The sequence below is a fragment of the Raphanus sativus genome, chromosome 5, assembly GCF_000801105.2.
Source record: "Raphanus sativus cultivar WK10039 chromosome 5, ASM80110v3, whole genome shotgun sequence".
NCBI lineage: Eukaryota > Viridiplantae > Streptophyta > Magnoliopsida > Brassicales > Brassicaceae > Raphanus > Raphanus sativus.
In genome coordinates this window covers 22,931,519-22,953,664 of record NC_079515.1, presented here as the reverse complement: position 1 = coordinate 22,953,664, position 22,146 = coordinate 22,931,519, and the positions used below count along the sequence as shown (strand labels likewise).

Genomic DNA, 22,146 nt, shown 5'->3' with positions numbered 1-22,146 from the left:
AAACACAGTTATTATTACTGTTCTCTTATAAAGGTTGGAACTTGATGCTTGCTTTGTTGCTTGTGAATCTCTCCTTAATTTCACTTTATATTTTTTTCCCTTTTAAATTCTTCATTCTTCCCAATTCAAGCTACAAACAGCATTTGATACCCTTTCAAACCTATCTGATTTAGGTTTACTGTAATTGTAAAATGTAGAAGTCCCACCTACAGAATTTGATTCTTATATTGTACTCTATCTATTCAAGGGCACCACAATCTTGGAGTATCTAAAACAGAGTTTGTTTCAATCTTCTTCCATTTATTAATTCCCGTCACATTATTGCTTCTCTGATCCTAACAACTTGATGCTATCCAATGGAGTTGTGTCAATATCCTTCATTTAAAAATTCAAAGTTCTTGAAGCTGAAGAGATTAGTTATGAGACAGTGACTTTGCTCTCTCTCACACTATTAAAAGCGAATCTACTTTTGCTTTTCTTTTTTTTTCTTTTCTTGACCAAGCTTCTGTGAGCTGTAACTTAGCTAAATCCATTACTTAATACCACTTTATGCTCTGAAAGTCCTCAGCTTTCTTTGTCTATGATAAGTCTATTCTTCTCTTTAAATTATTTTCTTCTCTTGACTTGAGTAGGAGTAAGCATTGTATCCTAGGCCTCTCTTTCCTTAAAGAACCTGTGACTTGCTTCTGCTAACATTAGATTTGATGCTCTCTTGATTTTTGTTTCTCTTTCCCCACTGTATAAAATCTACAAAACTGGTTTTTAAGTTTCCTTGTCAAGAAGTCTTTACAAAGTAGCAAACCTGAGTTTAAAGTTTCTTCCTGAGAGTTGAAATGGGTGGAGAGAGTAATGAAGGTGAAATGGGGTTAAACCATGGACATGATCCCTCAAGAGTTGGAAGTACTACATCAATGCCCTTGTATGCAAAGGCAGATCCATTCTTCTCTTCTGCAGATTGGGATCCAGTTGTTAATGTTGGTGGCTTCTCCAGCTCCCATTACTCTTCAGTGGTGATGGACAATCCAGGGATGAGTTGCTTCACTCATTACCAACCTGGTTCTGGTTATCCGGACATGCCTACAAGTCTTCTTCCTTTTGTTGATTGTGGAGATGGTGGTGGTGGTCATTTTCTTGGTTCAGACAAAAATGGGGATAGTGTTGGAAGGTTGATCAGAGCTGGAGAGTCTCATGATCAGGTTTCAGATGATGGTGTTCTTGGTGTTTCCCCAAACAGAAAAAGAAGGCAAGCTGAAGCTGAATCACAACGGAACAAGGTAGGTTTTGGTTTTGGTAGCATTAGGTTCAAGGTGAGTGTGGCTTGTGCTGAAGCAAGTGTTGTTAAAAATGGCAGAAAGCTGTGGAGGAATATCGAGAAGACCCTCAAAGGGGAAGTGATCAGAGCCAGACAAAACACAAAGATGGTCAGAGTAAAGAGACAATGAACAAGGAGAGCTCACAGAGTGAAGAAGCACCTAAAGAAAACTATATTCATATGAGGGCAAGAAGAGGTCAAGCTACTAATAGTCACAGTCTTGCAGAAAGGGTAACGACTCTTTAATAATAGGTATATCAAGTTTTCCTACCAATCACTGGTTCTGAGAAGTTTGCTGTTTTGTTTGTTTGTTTGAAGGTTAGAAGAGAAAAGATCAGTGAAAGGATGAGACTGCTTCAAGAGCTTGTCCCTGGATGCAACAAGATCACTGGTAAAGCGGTTATGCTTGATGAGATCATCAACTATGTTCAGTCACTGCAACAACAAGTTGAGGTAAGAACTATCCCCAATAATGCTAGATTCTTGAAAGGTTTAAGTTAGGTCTGCAAGATGTTTTGGTTTTGATGTTACTGTCTCACATTGCTTTTCTTTTTTATTCAGTTTTTGTCTATGAAACTGGCAACGGTGAATCCAGAAATCAACATTGACATAGATAGGATTATCGCCAAAGATGTAAGAACTCCCAAAACTTGACCATTGAAAATGATTAGTAGTTTGCAAAGTTATGAATCAGTTACTAAGCCTTACATATTCTCTGTTCAGCTTCTGCAATCTAGAGACAGAAACACTCCTACGCTTGGGCTGAATCCTTTCACCGGGTTTCAAGGGACGATACCGAACATTTCTACCACCACAAATCCACAATACAACTCATTACCTCAGGCAAGCAACAGCAGAAACAGCATATGGCACCACTTTAGATTCTCTTACACATTTCTTTTTTTTTTTTAATCTCATCTTGCAGACAGCACTAGAGAGTGAACTACAAAGCCTCTACCAAATGGGTTTCGTCTCAAACCCATCGACTATGTCTAGTTTCTCACCTAATAACGGTAATTAAAGCTGCACAAGCTTTGCTCCTCTCATCTCTCTGCCTCTTCTCTCTTTTTTTCTGTTGTCTTGATTTATATTTTCTTCTTACCGTAGGTCGATTGAAACCAGAGCTCTAGTACTTCAAGGAAAATTTGCAGAGAGTTTGTATAGAAGATGGCTTTGTTCCTAAGTATGATATTGTTTTCCCATCATTCCATGTTATTATTTTTCTTATAAACCAGAACGATTCGAGTTCTCAGTTGTTGTGTTTTTTTCCCTCAACGAAGAATGCATTTATAAAATATGGAATCAGAATACATTTACTAATAGAACTTTGTAGGTAGAAGTTGAGAAGACAGAAACGAGCAGAAGATCTTTCTGTTTCTGTCACATTATAGAAAATATATCTACAGAATTATTATTCACTGTTGTATATACACGGCTTAATAATTTGCAGAGTAGTTTCTCAGTTGATACATGTGACCCATCCCTTGGTATCTTTAATGGATCCTGTCTGGATACCGACAAGGACCGAACGTAGTTTCTGGCATACAGATTCATCCCCGGCTTCATACTCTACTCTGAATGTTTCATAAAGACTATTACATGAGGACGAATCTTTGTAAAACTTGATCAAGGCATTGTGAGTTTTTTTTTTTCTTACCTTTTGTCCTGATATGTTATAGTACCCACAGGAGCAACTCCTACAGCAGTTCCTGTGCAGAAAACTTCATCTGCATCCATTATTTCATTCACATGAACTGCCTTCTCTACAACCTGTGAGGAACTTATCTGAGATTTATTATTGTTGGTTCTTCTGAGCTATAGAGCAGCTTTTGAGTTGTCTTTACCTGATAACCTTGATCAAATGCAATCTCCATCACACTCTTCCGAGTAATCCCCTCTAGAATTGTTCCATTAGTTGCAGGAGTTACGATTGTCCGACCCTGAACACTAGATATTAAGACACAGCAAAAAAGAATTCACAGTCCCAAATATGTATATTAACCTTAACAAGAAAGACGTTACAAGCTGAAGCTTCCTCAAGATACTTCTTCTTGACAGAATCAAGATAAAGAACGTCTGAAAACCCAAGACTCTTGGCTCTACTCAGTGCTTTCAAAACCTACAACACGTGTTTTTTTTTCAAAACTTGTGTCCCCTTTCAAAACTAAGTGGGTTTCAGTAGTTACCGGGGCATAGTTTGTGATGCTCTTGACGCCTCCAGATCCACCAGGAGCTGCACGAGCATGCTCTTCCTCGACAAAGAGGTTAAGAGCAGCAGTACCTTCCTATAAAGAACCATTTTCATTGAGAGAAAGCCAAACGGGAAGCGAAAGAGAGGAAATATATGTATACCTTGAAGTAGTTACCAACTGGAGATGCATAAACAATGAATGTATATTCAGGTGCAGGTCCTAAACCAAGAACTGGACCAGTTCCCATCAATAGCGGTCTAATGTACAAAGACCCTTTCCCTGAAGGAGGAACCTGGCCAAGCACAAACCACTCAGATCTCAAAAGAAACCTTTTTAGAAAGCAATACTCCCTCTGTTTCAAAATATTCATTCCATTTTTATATCCATAATTGTTTCGAAAAAATACATTTTTTATATTTTCAATATTTTTCTATTAAGTAATAATGATAAATTGTAAACTTTGAAATTTCTTATTTTTCTCAATATTGATTAATATTTGATTGGCAAAAAGTTGTGAAAATAGTTAATTTTAAGATGTGCAAAACTCTAAAAAAGGAGGGAGAGTTTGTTACTGGAAAGCATTTTTACCCAACGTTTGTTTGCAAAAGCGGTTTGTTTAACAGCATCAACGAACTGATCAACGGAAGGAGAAGGCATGAGCATACGTTCAGCTCCAAGCTGCATTCGGACAGCGTTGTGATCAGGGCGAAAGAGAAGAACCTTCCCGTTTTCTTTCCTGTATGCTTTTGTACCTTCATATATCGCCTGTGAATGATATCACAAAAACCTCCATTCATCAGACAGTTCATAGAAAAAGTCAAGAGGGTTACAAGAGGGCTTGCCTGTCCGTAGTTCAAGACTCCAGCAGAAGGACTTAGCTGAATAGTACCAAAACGAGTAAGTTCACCTTTAGTGAACTCACCGTCTTTTGAGCATTTCATGACGTACATGTAATCAGCTGGAGTAAGAGCAAACCCGAGATTATCCCAATCCATATCCGCATACTCATCATCTCTTTATAACACAAAACAACAGTTGTGAAAACAGAGTTTTCTAGTGTAACAAAAAACATATATTGGTAAAGGCAATAAGTTACATGAGTTGGATCAGAACTTACTGATAAACAGGTTTTTTACCCTCCTCTCGCAAGGCTGAGGCAGCTTGTGCGTTGTACTTAGAGAAAGTTTGTAACTGTACATCAGAAAAAAAAAACATTCTCAAATACTTTTGTATCTAAGATTTGAGTTTTGTCCGGATAAGAATGTAAGAAAAACATTTTCTGTTATACCGTACGGATGTGTACATGACTTTTGAGCAGAGATGAGACTGTTTTGATCATCTTCGCAGTTGCAGAGCCCTTGTTTTCTGGTCGTGGAAGAAGATCCTATTTGATTTTAACAGAAACAAAACAAAAAGAAACGAGAAATTTCTTGAATGAAAAAGAAAAAGGTGAAGAGGACACTAAGCACACAGTGTGTCAAATTAAGTATCCAACACGTAAGTGGTTGCGAGGTGTCTGCTTTTATCTTGGCAAATAGTTGTATTTTGTGTTCTTGTTTTGCTTTTATTTCTAGTTCGAAAAAGACACGTCAGCATCTCATCAGGTAGACAGATACATGTGACAAAGCAAATGAAAACAATAATTTTGCTTTGTTTTCTTCGTCACTTGTGTCTATCTACTTGATGAGATCATTTTTTTTTTGTCATCTGATAATATAATTACCGTGCTTAACCGAGCAAAGAGTTTGGTTACAACCATGCTTACAAAGAAGCAGAACAACTACAAGGTCGGTACTATTCACGACCATATATACCAAAAAATTAAGCCATTAACCCTCAAACTTCAACCAGTTAACGCTCTAACCCAAAATGTAGTGCTTGAGTCACTAAGTCCCAACTGCAAAAGAGGACAGCCTTTCTTCATTCTCAAAGAGATCTACTTGATGAGATCTAGACGTGTCTTTTCTTGAACTAGAATGATGTAAACAATGGAACTTTGTTCTTGTTTCGTTTTAATGGGATAAGTACCCAACAAATGAGTAATGAAAGTTAGATGTGTGTTTCCAAAAAGGCCTCAATTTAGGGTTTCAAAATTCTTTTTTTATAACCCTAGGGCCTAGGGTTTCGAATTTTTATTTCTCGTGTCGCAAGTAACAAAAGTACAGAAAAAAGATCCAGTACAGTATACACGAACAGCCAGGCTTGTATCTCACCAATGTGGATACAAGACAGCAATTGTATATAAAAATTTCAAAGGTCTATGATCACATCAAATGGACAATTGCCTTTCTCAACAAGAAAGTTCTTCACATACTTACCTTCAGAAGTAACAACTTCCACCACGTAACTCCCATGATAACCTCTGAACCCAAACCCTCCTTCTCCATCCTCAATCACTCCCTCCACAAAAGTTAACCACTCACGTTTGATCTCAAGAAACCTCTTCCCAGCTTCGTTAATCTCACCATCCGCGTCCACCAAATGCGCATGCTCTCTGCTCATAAACAGCTCCCAGAACCCCCAAAGCATCACTCCTTCAACCGCTGGATGTGCAAACGCTTCCCACAGCATCACCTCAAGATCATCTCCTCTTACATGTTCATTAACAGAAGAAACATCAAGCTCCGTGAACCAGATAGGTAACCCTAACGTACTCAACTTGTCTAGAGCTGAACGAACAATGTGACCGACCGGACTCGTTATATGTCCTTGTATCCCGATTCCTCCAACAGGTGCACCTTTTTTCTGCAGCTTATGAACAAGCTTTATGTACTTCTCGGGAGATGACCTAGAGTCAAACCCGTCTTCGATATGGTATTCATTGAGGAACAGAGTAGCTAAAGGATCTAACTCGTGTGCAGTCCTAAACATCTTTGCTCTCGCATCAAACCCTAACCTATCTCGGTAGAATGATCCATGAAGCATCTCGTTGTTCACATCATAGTGTCTGAACTTCCCGTTGTAACGTGTAAGGAGGTCTGTTACACGGTTCTCAACGGCAGCTTCTAGCTCAGGTTCGCTAAGCTGTTGTACCCACGGTTGAATGGCTGACTCAACCTCCCAGAATATGCAATGGCCTCTGGTCTCTATGTTGTACATCTCGCAGAAGCCGAGCATCTCGTCTGCGTCTCTGTAGTTGAAGCTCCCTTGCTCTGGCTCTGTCCAGGCCCATTTGAGCTCGTTGCCGAACACTGCCCACTTGAAGTTGTTGAGAAAGAACTCCACAAAGTCTTCGTTGTCTATGTTGCTCCGACTAATGCATGATCCGAGTGGGAAACTGTTACTCGTCTGCCTGATTTTCACCGTTGCGCCAGATAGTTCGTTAGGATCTAGGCCTGTGACTTTGAGGCGAACGTTGCGTTTACGAACCTGTTATAACAGAGAAAGAGCATTAGTGCAAAATGTAGCTTCATTGAAGATGTAAGGACTAATATGTTTCGTAGGTTACCATATCAGCTTCTCCTCTGAGATAACTCAACCGTGCTTTATGATCGACAGCGAAGATCTGGAGACCTGCAACCATTAGATCAACACCAGGAGACGGTCCCTGGACATGAAGCATAACTTCTCTTGCTTGCTTCTCGATTCTAAACGAACCAACAACCTCATGCCAATCACCATCCTTGACCTCAACCTTCCCTCCATTCACCCATTTACCATCAACACTGAGTGCGATGTTCACGTCCTGTGGACAAGTTAGTCCTCCTCCTGAGCCAACTTTAACCCAAGCTGAGACCTGGTATGTTAAAAACAGCTTCACTTTATCAGTTATCATCTGAGCAGGACCCATCCATGTCCCACTTCGGTTAGTTGCAAGCACGTATCGTCCGGATAGGTACTCATGCGTTGTTCTAAGAGAGTGTCTGGCCAATGGAGGTAATATCTGAGGGGAGCCTTCTCCAACTCTTAGATGGCAGTCTCCAAGAGGGAACCAACCTTCGACACTTCCATCGGTTAGGTGGCTATTGGAAACTATGTTCATCCCAAAGACATGACTCTGTAGAGATTAACAAGAAAGAGTTTATGATTCATTTAGACATGAGGAGAAGGTGCATGTCAAAAGAAGCAAATACAATGGATATGTCTAACCTCGATGTATGGTCGTCTTGAAGGTGGAGGTTTCTCTGCAGGCTTGACTTCGAAATGGTCGACGAAAACATCAATCCCCGGTGGAGGTCCTTCAATGTAAACAACTGCTCTAGCTGGAGATCCGTTCAAGAGGAACTTCCCTTTCAACTTTACCCAATCGTCATGGTTTGCCTCAACACTTGAGATAAAAAAAAAAAAGAAACAAACTTTCATCAACATTGTTCGATCAAATGATACATTTAGATTCACATCTTCAGAATCATTTGGTATAAATAAAAAAAAGAAACCGTTGCCAAGCTCACCTGGAAATGCCTATGTATTCTTCACGTTGGTCATGGTATTGAACATACAAAGTAGCCTGCACAGTGTGATGGCTATGCGATAGCCGAACAACAGAAGATGCTTCATAAATGAGTTTCCGCTGGACTCTCTCTGTAACATCCTGCTCAATCCCACTCCACTTGTGCGTGCGCTCCGTTGCAGAAGCAAAACATGTTCCAGAGTGTGGTAGTATCCTCCCATCAGCAAGAGACTCATGTAAGATAAGATTGCATCCTCTTCCAGACCAGTGATTGAGTCCATCGGAAAAGCTTGAATTTAAAAAGATGTGATGATCAGCTTCAGGAGCTGATGAGCAGAAGTCTCTGCTTCTCTGGCAAGCAGAAAAAACATATTAAACACTGAACACAGAGATTCATAAGATCTCAATATGTCAGTTACCTCAAACTGATTACTGTTTTCGCAGTGGATGGTTACAGACTTTATAAGAAGATCAACACCAGGAGGTGGCCCTTCAAGGAAGAACACAACACGGTCAGGTCTTCCTGAGAATACAAAAGTACCTTCCAGAGTTTTCCAAGTATCTTTCGAAACATAAGTTCTGCCATTAAAAAAAAAAAAAACATTATCAGTGTCTGCATCACCTTCTTGGCTATATATATCAAAGAGAATGTCGTCATGTAGTTCCATTACTTTCCAATTAGTTTAAACTCGGTATCTGAGCCTTGGTGCTCTAACTTCAAAGTGGCCAAGACCTGTGCAGACCTTTGAACAGGTCCCCAGACGCTAACACTAGCAGAGACTTTATATGAATAACCAGGAGAAACTCTGTCTGTGATATCTTGCTCCAGTCCTTGCCAGGTTTCGCTCCGGTTATTAACAACCGCATATGATTCTGAGTTACATTCGTTGCTGCCAACAACAAACGAATCACAACTGTTGGAATGCCAAGAACACATCCCGTCAGAGAAGTCATGGTTCTGAATGATATTCAAAGCCATGGGACTGGATGCTGCTTTGTTTTCTTCTGCTTCCTGCAGTAAATCAACAATCAGATCACAATGGCTTCTAACTAGTAAAGAAAGAAAGAGCCCATAAACCTTATACCTGGAAGTCGTCACAAAAAGTGGAGTCTTTAACGGTAACTGAGCGTATAAGAAGATCCTTCCCCGGAGCTGGACCTTCCAAATAGATCACAACGCGGTCAGGCATATTCTTTATCGAAAACGTTCCTTCTACATCAACCCACTCGTCTCTCGATGCATATGCTCTGCAGGTAAAGTTTTCAAATAATCCATCATCAATCAATCTCTAACAAAACTTCAAAAGATAACAATAACCTCTCAAACAAACCTACTTTCCAATGAACAAATACTCGGTAGGAGAGCCACCACGCTCCAGCCTCACAGTGGCGAGAACCTGGGACGATTCATGGAAAGGACCAGAGACACCAACGCAAGCAGATACAGTGTAGGTAACACCAGGAGAGACCTGAGCTGTGATGTCTTGCTCAAGGCCTTGCCAAGTTTCTTTCCTGTTAGTTACAACTGCGTAGCCAGAGTCTGAGCTAGAGGAGGAGTCAGAGGAAACGACGAAGGCTTGGCATCCGTTGGGGTACCAAGGCTCAAGCCCATCAGAGAAGTCACCGTTCATCACGATGTTGGAATCCGCCATGAGAGTGGCCTGTACTGAAAAAAAAAAAAAAAGAGCTAATGTGTATCAATCTATCAAATCAACATGTACAGATCATGGGTCAACGCAGAATAAAAATCTCACCTTTGAGTGACAGAGAGGAGAGGAGAGGAGCAAGGAGGAAGAAGAAGGTGATTAGTTGTAGGAGAAGACCAACAGGCATCAATCAGAAATGTCAAAAAGAAGACTCATCGGACTTTATCATTTGCTTCTCTGTTTCGGTTTCAATGCATTTGATTTGATTGAGATTCTTGTCTTGTTTTGGACGTATTGGTTGGTTGGTCATAGAATACAAAAGTCAAACATTGTGGTTTGACTCTTCCAATCCAAGCGAAAACAACAGAGAAGCTATTGGGTGGGGCAAGCTTGGATCCATGAAACAGATGTCTTCAAGACATAAGGACCGGGCTTCGTTTGGGCCCATTCTCATTTTCTTAATTTCTAAATATTTTCACCTGTCCACCACCTTAACAGAAACTAAATCTCGATCCGTGCAACCGTGCGTGTATTTATTTTTATTTATTTTTATATAAATATTTTATTTTAAATTGGTATATATTATAACATATAAAGTGTGTCTATCATTTTTTAAAATATAATAATTTTGCCGTTAATTTTTTATTGAATATGTTGTTTCAAATTTTCACATATATTTGTATCTTCTTCTATATAATATATATTTTTGGATCATTATTTCCTTATCTAACTTACCAATATATATAAAGATTGAGCATGCATTCATAATGTTTTAGTGATTACAACAATAAAACAGAGGTTTACTGGTTAATTTTAGTTAAAATGGTCTGTCTACAAATGGTTTTATGGTTTGATAGTTATTTAAACTATACTATACGATGGTCTATCTCAATCATACACTCGCACATATATTATTCTTACCAAAACATCCTAATATACGATGGTTTATCTAAATTACACCAATTTGAATAATTAATTAAGTATTCAAATATATGTTTGTTAACCAATCCTAATTTTTAGGAATAATTTATTAGGAATGATATATTATTGAGCCATATGTTTAGTAATTAATGAATGATAAGTGATTTTTAGTTAAGGGTCCATTTAAAAAAAATCACACATAAGTCAAAGCTGTGACTTCTCTTTTAATATAATAGATATGGTCATTACATGTTGAATGCATTATGTTATTTCTATAATAGTAGGTTTTGATTCTGATCCTGAATTAATTTTTACCTAATTTTAGTTAATTGGAAAAAAAACTAATTTTCAATCTATCTATCTATATTATTATTTGCGAAGTGATTTTTCGCAACGGAGCTCTCACGTTAAAAGTTAGAGTGGTTAACATCGATACTACCCTTAATGAATAAACATATAAATTATCCATAAAGAAAAACGAATTTTAATCTTATGATTAGATAAATGATTAAAACGTATACTGATAAGAATTATCCAAAATTTAAAAATATATTTTAAAATAAAAATTAGAGTGATTAATACTGTTTATATCCTTAATGGATAAATATATAAATTACATACAAAATAAAATCAAATTTTTTTTATTACATAAGTAAATAAAATTAATAATGATAAGAATTATCCAAAATCTAAAAACTATATTTTAAAATAAAAAAATTATAGTGGTCAGTATCATTTATACCCTTAATGAATAAACATAAATTAACCACAGAATAAAAAACGATTTAAATTTTTTTGATTAGATATATTATTAAAATTAATATTAATACTAATTATCCAAATCTAAAAATATATATTAAAATAAAACGAACTTATCATATAATTTAAATTAAAATATATATTATTTTGATTTCAATCTAACAATAAATATATTGATCCAACTATTACTTTTTGTAAGTAATTTTTTATTGTTTATGTTTAAATAGTATAGATGAGAAAATATATGTAATAGAAAATATAAATAATGGAAAATAAATGGAAAATATGAGCAAAATATAAGTAAAAATAAGTGTACAAAAAGTGATAATAAAAGTATAAGACTTCAAAATCAAAAATATTTTTAATATGTTAGTGTTTTCAAAAATTTAATAAAATAATAAGCATACAAATTTTAATAAAATATATAAACTAATAAATATTCGTAAAAGAATTCATATGCGGATAACACACCTAGTTTATGTTGATTAATTAGATGCGTGAAAGAAATGAAATCAGTTGGGGCAATATGGTTATAATTAACGTAGAACAAGTAGATAAAAAGAAAAGAAAGCAAACATTCAGAAATATCTACTACATAAGCTGAGTAGCATCATATCATAAAACAAGAAAATAGATGGTAATGATAATAGTTCATTTTCTTAAGTCTTGGAGTAGTGGTAGCTAAGCTTCATCCTCGTAGTTGTCAAGGAGCTGTGATACAGAAGCGAACAAACAATGAAATTTTGTATCAAAACACTGGTTAAAATATTAGTGGATTAAAGGAATATTACTTACCACAGGACAAAGGATATATTTAATCAATGACGGTTTTCCATTGCGGCTTGTTTGTCGGATTATCTTCCCGAATCCATTTTCACCCCAACCAGTTCCAGCTGAGTTTTTGACCTTCCAGTAGTGGACTCCATCAGCATCAGTTTCATAGCCCATACGCATGAGAATGTAAAAGCCAATCACACTCTTGCTATCCTTAGGACTAGATGGCATCCTGTTTTACAAACCCATCAAACAATATTGTATTGTTGTTCAAAATAGTAAAATTGGGCTTAACATATATATTAACTAACCCCTTTAAGTCTTGCAAACTCTGAATGGTTTTCAATAGAAATTGCCACGGGCCCTTTATTGGAATATGTATAAGTTCTTTCTCATCAACCTTAGTTATCACTGTCAGTTCTTTAACCTTGTACACTTTTTTAGGCTGCAACCAAAAATTTTCAACAGAAAAAATAGTGAATGTTAGATTAGTCAAACCAACCTTATATAAACCACCACTAAATGCTTTAGTGACAAAGAAAACAAAGATGGATATAATTTATATGTCAGATTTTAGCTATCTTGCGTTTGTGGGTGCACATAACTGGTCTACGCATCTTTGATTTATCAAAAGTGTTTATCCTTCTCATTTCAGCAATAGGGTCAGAACAGTTGCAATCTTCCTTCAAAATAACACCTTCGTCTTCTAAGAATCTCTTCAAAGAGGTTAGATCTTTGAGTTCTCCATTGCTTTTTATCTTGTCAAAAAGACCAACCACCATGTGGACAAGAGACATACGCTTAAGAGTAACAGTTTTCTTTTCAATATGAAGCCTAGCAGTCAAAGTACTTGTGGATGCTATAGTCCAGCAAGTTTCTACACAATTAAAAGGGCTCTCATTAACATTTATAGAAAGAAAGAGAGCACAAATATATCTAAAAGAATGAGAATATACAATCAATTCACATAACCAAAACCCATATTTGTGGTATCTGAAAAACAAATTTAATATCCAATTAATTTTCCAATCCTAACTAAAACAATAAACTAAACTATTTATCACAAGTAAAAAATTCTGATATTTGTCTAATCATGTCTGGAAACACCAATCAAAAAAACTCAAAAAGTCTATGGTGTCACAATACATGATACCCATTTTTTCTATTAAAAAAATAAATTTCTAACCCTAATCAGAACAATAAACAAAATCTATTTACCACAACTCATATTCTTGATTTATAATCATATGCTCAAAAAAAAATTACTTACGCATACAGCCTTGATCCATGACTTCAAGAAAGACTTCTTCAGACCAAAACTTCTCATAGAATTTAGCACCACTTAAGACATCCTTGAAAAAAATTACATACATATGAACAGTAAGTATTGATAAAAGCGAAAAAAATCAAAGAAAATAGAAAAGAAGTCTTCACCTTAGGCCATCTCCAACCACAACACTATTTTAGTGTGATTTTAGCACCAAATCTTTTTTCATCTCCAACAACAACACCAAATATGACACTAAAATAAATATTTTCTATTATTATATTATTAAATCAAAGATTTTTTTAATTATTTAATATTTTTGATAACTAACATTATTTTTATAACTTGTATAATTAATTATTTTTAATAAAACTGGAATAATAAATCTATTTTATATTTTTTTTGTTAAAGGGTTTAATTTTATATTCTAAATCAATTAATTAATTATGTTAACTAGAATTTAAAAGACACATAAAAATTTAAGATAAATTAATTTTAAATTACTTTATATCACAATACATAACAATGCCATTTATTTGTAACTTTGTAAAAGCAAATATATTTAACTAAACTACTTAAGCATCAAAATAATTCAAAAACAAAAAAAAAATATATCTCGTCGCTACATTGTCACACTATATATTATGATATTTTATATAAAAGTTTAATGAGTTTATGCAAGCTATTTAAAATTTTATATTTAGTTTAATATATTTATAAGTCTAAAAAATTATTTTAAAATCCCTTTATATTTTTATAGAATAAAATATATTGTATTATGTATATATAAATGTATATATTGTTCTTTCGTACATATTATAACGCTTGTGTCAACATATATATTTATATATATATAACACATGAATTATATTTTGTTTAATATTTCTTTTATAATATGTTTAAATTTTTTAATTAAAATAATAATAATAATTTGTATTTTTGTTTTAGATGTTTAACTCACAAAATTATTTTTTAATATTCGGTTAAATAAGATAATTCGATATATTAGTTTGATCTGCATCTGATTTGCATTTGATCTATATAATCTGTTTGATATGCATTTGTTTTCTTTAATCTGCATTTTATATTCAATCTGTTTTTATGATCTGCGTACCATTCGGAACCATATTGTAACACTGTAGCAAAAAAACAGCATCACACTATAATAGTGTTGGGAATGACGTTACGTTGGAGAAGAAAAGTCACATTTTTACATTATAATAGTGTTATAGTGTCTCCTCCTTTGAAGATGCCCTTAGGGTAGTGTGGATCTGACTCTGTCAGCCGCTGTTACATCAAAAATTAAATCAATACTTATTTTAAACAGAAGGTAAGTTTTTTTTCATTTTATGTCACTTCAGATTACAAGTAATTTGTATATGCTTCAGAAAAGAAAAACAAAAGAAAAGGAAATAAAAAGTGATAACATTATTGCTTTGAATAAATATAGTAGAAATGCAGAGTAAATACAGTACGGGGGAGGTTATTCAAACAAGAATTTGTATGGAATTCAGTGATTTTAAAAGTTGATGGATTTTTAAAAGTTAAGTAAACTTAACAAATATTTTATGTGGATTTCCATTGATTCTTATTGATATTCAAAGATTTGCTTACATTTTATATTTCCAAAAAAATATCCTTCTAACGTAATTTATAAAAGTTTTATAGAACATTCTCAAAATTTTATAATGTAACAACACTAGTAGCAATGATCCAATATCCACAATGGAAAAGACAAAAGGAGATGATGAATGTTTCGGAAAAGATAAATGAGTGTTGGGTAGTTCTATGAATGTATTAAAGCCTGCCTAAGCTTTTCAGATGATGTTTTAAATGTCATTTTCTTCTCCTGCTGGTGAAAAAACAATTCCGGTGTCTATGTCAACGATAAAGCTGCACCTCGAAGAATGAGTTGGTAGAAAGAAGGATCGTCGGCCATGAATGACATGTTTATACGCTGTTCTTTGAAGATGATGAAATTCAAGCATTGCTTCTTGTTATGGTGTAAGAACATCATCTCTTTTTTTTTTTGCATGGGTCACGTTCTACTTGTTACAGAGTTGAAATGAATGGGTAAATGTTCATATTATTATTACTTGTTTGTGTAATGCTACAGAATTAAAAGTGTTTTTTTATGTATGTGGATTTTGAAAATCTTATGGATATCCATAATATTTTAAAAGTTGAGTCTCATGAGTAAAAAAGTAAAGAATTTATATACCAATAACAATAGAGTTTGATGGAATTACAAAATCATTAAAATGTAAACTTTTTGAATAACAATGGATTTTGGAAGGACTTTAAAAATCTTCAAACCAATAACAATGGAGTTTACAAAGATTTTCTAAATCCATAAATCAATAATGATGGATTTTTAAAATTTCATAACTCTCGTAGAATCTATCTACCAATAACCCCCCTACATTTATGAAGCAGATTGATCTGCATTTTATTTCTTATTGAATTATTTAAATGCAGAACAAAATTAAACTATCAAATATTCAATGATCTCGATGTAGATTAATGTTAGTGCAATTTTTGTTGATCTGCAGAGAAAATAAAATAGATGCTGAAACTATGTAGAGGACCAATCACCATTCGTGCAGTTTTTTTTCTCTCTCTCTATTAATGTTTTAAATTAATTTATTGTTAATATATTTAAAATACAATAACTTATTAATGTGTAGATAAATTAATTTACTTTAAAATAAACACATGTTCTCTTTAAATATATTTAATTTTATTATATTTTCTGTTTTCATACAATAATTTACCTACTATTATTAATAAAAACAATATTTTAATATTTTAATTAAATAATAATTTGTATTTTTGGTTTAGATGTTTAACTCACAAAATTATTTTTTAATATTCGGTTAAATAAAGTAATTCGATATATTATTTTGATATGCATCTGATCTACATTTGATCTATATGATATGCTTGATCTGCATTTGTTCTTCTTAATCTGCATTTTATATTTGTATGCCTTTTTATGATCTGCATACCTTTCGGAACAATAGTGTAACATTGTACCAAAAATCAGCATCACACTATAATAGCGTTGGGAATAGCATCATGTTGGAGAAGAAATCACATTTTCACACTATAATAGTGTTATAGCGTCCCCCTTGAAGATGTCATTACCGTAGTGTGGATTTGACTTTTGACTCTGTCAATCGGTATTACATCAAAAATCAAATCAATATTTATTTTAAACACAAGGTAAATTTCTCTTCATTTTATGTCACTTCAGATGACAATTAATTTTGTATATGCTTCAGAAATGAAAAAACAAAAAAAAAAAACTGATATCATTATTGTTTTGAATTAAATACAGTAGAAATGCAAATTAAATGCAGTACATTTATTATGCAGATTGATCTGCATTTTATTTCTCATTCAATGATTTAAATGCAGAAAAACTATAAAATATTCAATGATCTCGATGCAGATTAATGTTAGTGCAATTTTTGTTGATCTGCAGAGAAAATAAAATAGATACTAAAACTATGCAGAAGACCAATCACCATGCATACATGTTTTCTTTCTCTCTCTCGATTAATTTTTTTAATTAATTTATTGGTAACTTATTTAAAGATACAATAACTTATTAATGTGTAGGTAAATTACTTTATTTTAAAATAAACACATATTCTCTTTAAATATATTTAATTTTATTATATTTTCTGTTTACATACAATACTTTACCTTCTATTATTAATAAAAACAATATATAAATATTTGTGTTTTACATATATATTATTTTTTGTATCATCTAAAATGTATAACTATAGTTATTTTCTTTATATTATGGATCACAATTAGCATTAATAAAATAACTGATATTATTTACAAAAAAGTAGTTGTTATATTATGATATTTTATATAAATAGTTTGATGAATTTATGCAAGCTATTTAAAATTTTATATTTTAGTTTAATATATATATATATATATAAATAAAAAAAGTTACTTTAAAATCCCTTTATATTTTTATAGGAATAAAATATATTGTATTATGTGTGTATATATATATATATAGAGGTGTTCAAAAAAATATATATATAGTGTTCTTTCGTACATATTATAACGCTTTTTGTCAACATTTATATATAAAAGATGAATTTGTTTAACAAAATCTTTTTATAAAATGTTTAAATTTTTTAATTAAAATAATAATGATAATTTGTATTTTTGTTTTAGATGTTTAACTTACAAAATTATTTTTTAATATTCAGTTAAATAAGGTAATTCATATATTAGTTTGATATGTATATGATCTGCATTTGATCTATATAATCTGCTTGATCTGCATTTTTTCTGCTCCATCTGCATTTTATATTTTCTCTGTCTTTTTTGATATGCGTACCATTCGGAACCATAGTGTAACATTGTAGCAAAAAGCATCATCACAATATAATAGCATTGGAAATGGCGTTCCGTTGGAGAAGAAAAGTCATATTTTTACACTATAATAGTGTTATAGTGTCCCCTTGGAGATGTCCTTAGGGTAGGGTTCTGACTTTGTCAGAAGCTATTACATCAAAAATCAAATCAGTACTTATTTTAAATACAAGGTAAATTTTTTTTCATTTTATGTCACTTGAGATGACAAGTAATTTGTATATGCTTCATAAAAGAAAAGCAAAAACAAAGAAATAAAAAATGATAGCATTATTGCTTTAATAAAATACAGTAGAAATGCATATTAAATGCAGTACATTTTATAGTGCAGATTGATCTACATTTTATTTATCATTCAATGATTTAAATGCAGAACAAAATTAAACTATAAAATATTCAATGATCTGGATGTAGATTAATGTTAGTGTTATTTTTTTTATCTGCAGAGAAAAGAAAAAAATAGATGCTGAATGGTTTTCAATAGAAATTGCCACGGGCCCTTTGTTGGGCATGCGTATAAGTTATTTTTCATCAACATTAGTTATCACTTTCAGTTTTTTAACCTTGTACACCTTTTTAGACTGCAAACAAAAATTCTCAACAAAAAAAAAATAGCGAATGTTAGATTAGTCAAACTAACCTTACATAAACCACTACTAAATGCTTTAATGACAAAGAAAAAAAAGATGGATATAATTTATATGTCAGATTTTAGCTACCTTGCATTTGTGGGTGCACAGAACTGGTTTACAGATCTTTGACTTATCAAAAGTGTTTATCCTTCTTATTTCAGCAATAGGGTCAGAACAGTTGCAATCTTCTTTCAAAATAGCACATTTATCTTCTAAGAATCTCTTCAAAGAGGCTAGATCTTTGAGTTTTCCATTGCTCTTTATTTTATCAAAAAGACCAACCACCATGTGGACAAGAGACATACGCTTAAGAGTAGCAGTTTTCTTTTCAATATGAAGCCTAACAGTCAAAGTACTCGTGGATGCTATAGTCTACCAAGTTTCTACACACTTAAAAGAGCTCTCATTAACATTTATAGAAAGAGAGAGAGTACAAATATATCTAAAAAAATGAGAATATACAATCAATTCACATAACCAAAACTCATATTTGTGGTATCTAAGAAACAAATTAATATCCAATTAATTCTCTAATCCTAATTAAAACAATAAACTAATCTATTTATCACAAGTAAAAAATTCTGATATATGTCTAATCATGTCTGGAAACACCAATCAAAAAACTCAAAAAGTCTATGGTGTCACAGTACATGATACCCATTTTTCTATTTAAAAAAACAATTTCCAAACCCTAATCAGAACAATAAACAAAATCTATTTACCACAACTCATATTCTTGATTTATATAATCATATGCTCGAAAAAAACAATTACTTATGCATACAGCCTTGATCCATGACTTCAAGACGGACTCTTTCAGACCAAAACTTCTCATAGAACTTAGCACCACTTGGGACATCCTTAAAAAAATTTTACACATATATTAACAGTAAATATTGATTAAAGCGAAAAATCAAAGAAAATAGAAAATCAGTCTTCACCTTAGGCCATCTCCAGCCACAACAGTATTTTAGTGTCAAAACTACACTATTTTAGTGTGATTTTATCACCAAATCTTTTTTCATCTCCAACCACAATACCAAATATGACAATAAAATGAATATTTTCTATTATTATATTATTAAATCAAAGATTTTTTTAATTATTTAATACTTTTGAAAACTAACATTATTTTTATAACATATATAATTAACTAATTTTAATAAAACTGGAATAATAAATCTATTTTTTGTTAAAGGGTTTAATTTTATATTTTAAATCAATTAATTAATTATGTTAACTAGAATTTAAAAGACACATGAAATTTTAAGATAAATTAATTTTAAATGACTTTATATCACAATACATAACAATGCCATTTATTTTTAACTTTGTAAAAGCAAATATATTTAACTAAACTACTTAAACATCAAAATAATTCAAAAACAAATATATATATATATATATATCCCGTCGCTACAGTGTCACACTATATATTATGATATTTTATATAAATAGTTTAATGAACTTATGCAAGCTATTTAAAATTTAAAATTTTAGTTTGATATATTTATAAATCTAAAAAGTTATTTTAAAATCCCTTTATATTTTTATAGAATAAAATATATTGTATTATGTATATATATGTGTATATATGTATATATTGTTCTTTCGTGCATATTATAACGCTTTTTGTCAACATATATATATATATGTTTAAGAATTTTCTTTATAAAATGTTTATATTTTTAATTAAAATAATAATAATAATTTGTATTTTTGTTTCAGATGTTTAACTCACAAAATTAGTTTTTAATATTAAATAAGGTAACTCGATATATTAGTTTGATCTGCATCTGATTTGCATTTGATCTATATAATATGTTTGATCTGCATTTGTTTTGTTTAATCTGGCATTTTATATTTAATCTGCGTTTTTATGATCTGCGCACCATTCGGAACATAATGAACACTGTAGAAAAAAACAGCATCACACTATAATAGCGTTGGGAATAGCGTCCCGTTGGAGAAGAAAATTCACATTTTTACATTATAATAGTGTTATAGCGTCCCCTTGAAAATGCCCTTAGGGTAGTGTGGATTTCAGCCGCCATTACATCAAAAATCAAATCAATACTTATTTTAAACACAAGGTAAATTTCTTTTCATTTTATGTCACTTGAGATGACAAGTAATTTGTATATACTTCAGAAAATAAAAACAAAAAATAAAAGAAATAAAAACTGATAGCATTATTGCTTTGAATGAAATATAGTAGAAATGCAGATTAAATGTAGTACATTTATGAATGTCAAAAAAAATGTAGTACATTTATGAAGCAGATTGATCTGCATTTTATTTCTCATTCAATGATTTAAATGCAGAACAAAATTAAAATATAAAATATTAATGATCTGGATGCAGATTAATGTTAGTCCATTTTTTTGAGAAAAAAAAATAGATGCTAAAACTATGTAGAAGACCAATCACCATGCATGCAGATTTTTTTTCTCTCTCTCTATTAATATTTTAAATTAATTTATTGTTAACTTATTTGAAGATACAATAACTTATTAATGTGTAGGTAAATTACTTTATTTTAAAAAAACACATATTCTCTTTAAATATATTTAATTTTATTATATTTTCTGTTTCCATACAATAACATACCTACTATTATTAATAAAAACAGTATATAAATATTTGTGTTTTACATATATATTATTTTTATATCATCTAAAATATATAACTATTGTTATTTTATTTATATTTTGGATAACAATTAACATTAATAAATTAACTGATATTGTTAACAAAAAAGTAGTTGTTATATTATGATATTTTACATAAATAGTTTAATGAGTTATTCTAGCTTTTTAAAATTTTATATTTTAATTTAATATATTTATAAATATGAAAAGTTATTTTAAAATCATATTATATTTTTATAGAATACAATATATTGTATTATGTATATATATATATATATATATATTGTTCTTTCGTACCTATTATAATGCTTTTTGTCAACATATATCTCTAAGAAGCCCAATAATGTTTTGTTTTACGCATAGAGAGACCATCATTAACAACAAGGAAAAAGCGTTTCGCAACCAAAAGTAAAATATTAATATTTAGTTTTACAAGTATATACTTTAATTCCTTTTAAACAACTCAATTACTCGTCGTCAAAAAAAAAAAAAACAACTCAATTACTCAACTACTAAATGAGTTACAAGTTTCTCCATTATTTTCTTGAAGTATCTTTACTATTTGTTTGTTCTTTTTTTTTTCTCAGTATTCCTTTTTAATTTAATTGGTAGAAACCTTCTAAGGTACTATGATTAGTGGGTGCTCTAATAACCGTTACTATTCCAGCCAACATATATATCATGTAACTAAAATATGAATGCAAATAAAAAGAATCCTTTTTTAGAGTGATCGACTTAAAAAAACAAATTTGTGAAAATTTAGACTCAAAACGGATAATGTCACACTGAATGAAATGTTTAGTAGGGCGTATGGCTTCAGCAAAGAGCATTTGATTTGATTTGATTTTGGTAAAACGTCTAGTCCATGAAGGGATCTGATCCGTTATTATAAATTGGTATCATATCAAAAGCTTTGTGGTCTTTGGTTTGAGTACTGTTAAAGTAAATAGAAAAGGTTTAGTTTAACTATTTTTCAGAACAACTAATCCAAAAACAAATTCGTTAAAGAATAAACACAAAAGAAAAAAATACTATACTAAGCAAATGATTGGACACATGATAAAAGACATCTAACTATAATGAAACATTTGGCATATGATGGTATCTGGTCAGTCGTCACAACAAAATCTATTACCATTTCACTTTCTTGGTGGTTGAAGAATATGTGATTTACTATCTAATTGATATATCGTAT

The 22,146-nt window shown here is 31.8% G+C and overlaps 4 protein-coding genes across 7 annotated transcripts; 1 reads left to right on the top strand and 3 right to left on the bottom strand.

Moving 5' to 3' along the window:
- The first annotated feature begins 207 nt into the window (after positions 1–207).
- LOC108856918 (transcription factor bHLH74-like) lies at positions 208–2,622 on the top strand. The gene is made up of 7 exons (XM_018630821.2): positions 208–1,274; positions 1,352–1,543; positions 1,631–1,765; positions 1,874–1,945; positions 2,036–2,155; positions 2,238–2,325; positions 2,420–2,622. The coding sequence occupies exons 1-7, from the start codon at positions 834–836 to the stop codon at positions 2,440–2,442; spliced, it is 1,071 nt and encodes a 356-aa protein (XP_018486323.1). The 5' UTR covers positions 208–833; the 3' UTR covers positions 2,443–2,622.
- LOC108862402 (branched-chain-amino-acid aminotransferase 2, chloroplastic) lies at positions 2,584–5,032 on the bottom strand. Of its 4 annotated transcripts, none has more exons than XM_057010345.1 (10): positions 4,798–5,032; positions 4,622–4,695; positions 4,347–4,518; positions 4,093–4,269; positions 3,665–3,796; positions 3,499–3,597; positions 3,315–3,431; positions 3,157–3,252; positions 2,970–3,097; positions 2,584–2,886 (listed from the first exon to the last, which is right to left on the bottom strand). In XM_057010345.1, exons 1-10 carry the CDS (start codon positions 4,807–4,809, stop codon positions 2,772–2,774), a joined length of 1,122 nt encoding a protein of 373 aa, XP_056866325.1. In that variant the 5' UTR covers positions 4,810–5,032; the 3' UTR covers positions 2,584–2,771. The 4 variants fall into 4 exon arrangements, with proteins under 4 accessions (XP_056866325.1, XP_018492016.1, XP_056866326.1 ...); XM_018636514.2 differs by having other exon boundaries at positions 4,793–5,031; XM_057010346.1 differs by having other exon boundaries at positions 2,970–3,039; positions 4,793–5,031.
- Positions 5,033–5,582: 550 nt separating this feature from the next.
- On the bottom strand, positions 5,583–9,742 carry LOC108862401 (endo-1,4-beta-xylanase 2). Its single transcript, XM_018636513.2, is given in 10 exon segments — positions 5,583–6,873; positions 6,953–7,501; positions 7,594–7,771; positions 7,896–8,245; positions 8,314–8,473; positions 8,566–8,906; positions 8,980–9,142; positions 9,230–9,555; positions 9,649–9,693; positions 9,695–9,742. Coding segments are annotated over 10 exon segments (3,264 nt in total). The 5' UTR covers positions 9,728–9,742; the 3' UTR covers positions 5,583–5,754.
- Positions 9,743–11,745: 2,003 nt separating this feature from the next.
- Positions 11,746–12,851, bottom strand: LOC108861085 (uncharacterized). The gene is made up of 4 exons (XM_018634911.2): positions 12,600–12,851; positions 12,306–12,439; positions 12,016–12,226; positions 11,746–11,931 (listed from the first exon to the last, which is right to left on the bottom strand). The coding sequence occupies exons 1-4, from the start codon at positions 12,789–12,791 to the stop codon at positions 11,902–11,904; spliced, it is 567 nt and encodes a 188-aa protein (XP_018490413.2). The 5' UTR covers positions 12,792–12,851; the 3' UTR covers positions 11,746–11,901.
- Between the last annotated feature and the right edge of the window lie 9,295 nt (positions 12,852–22,146).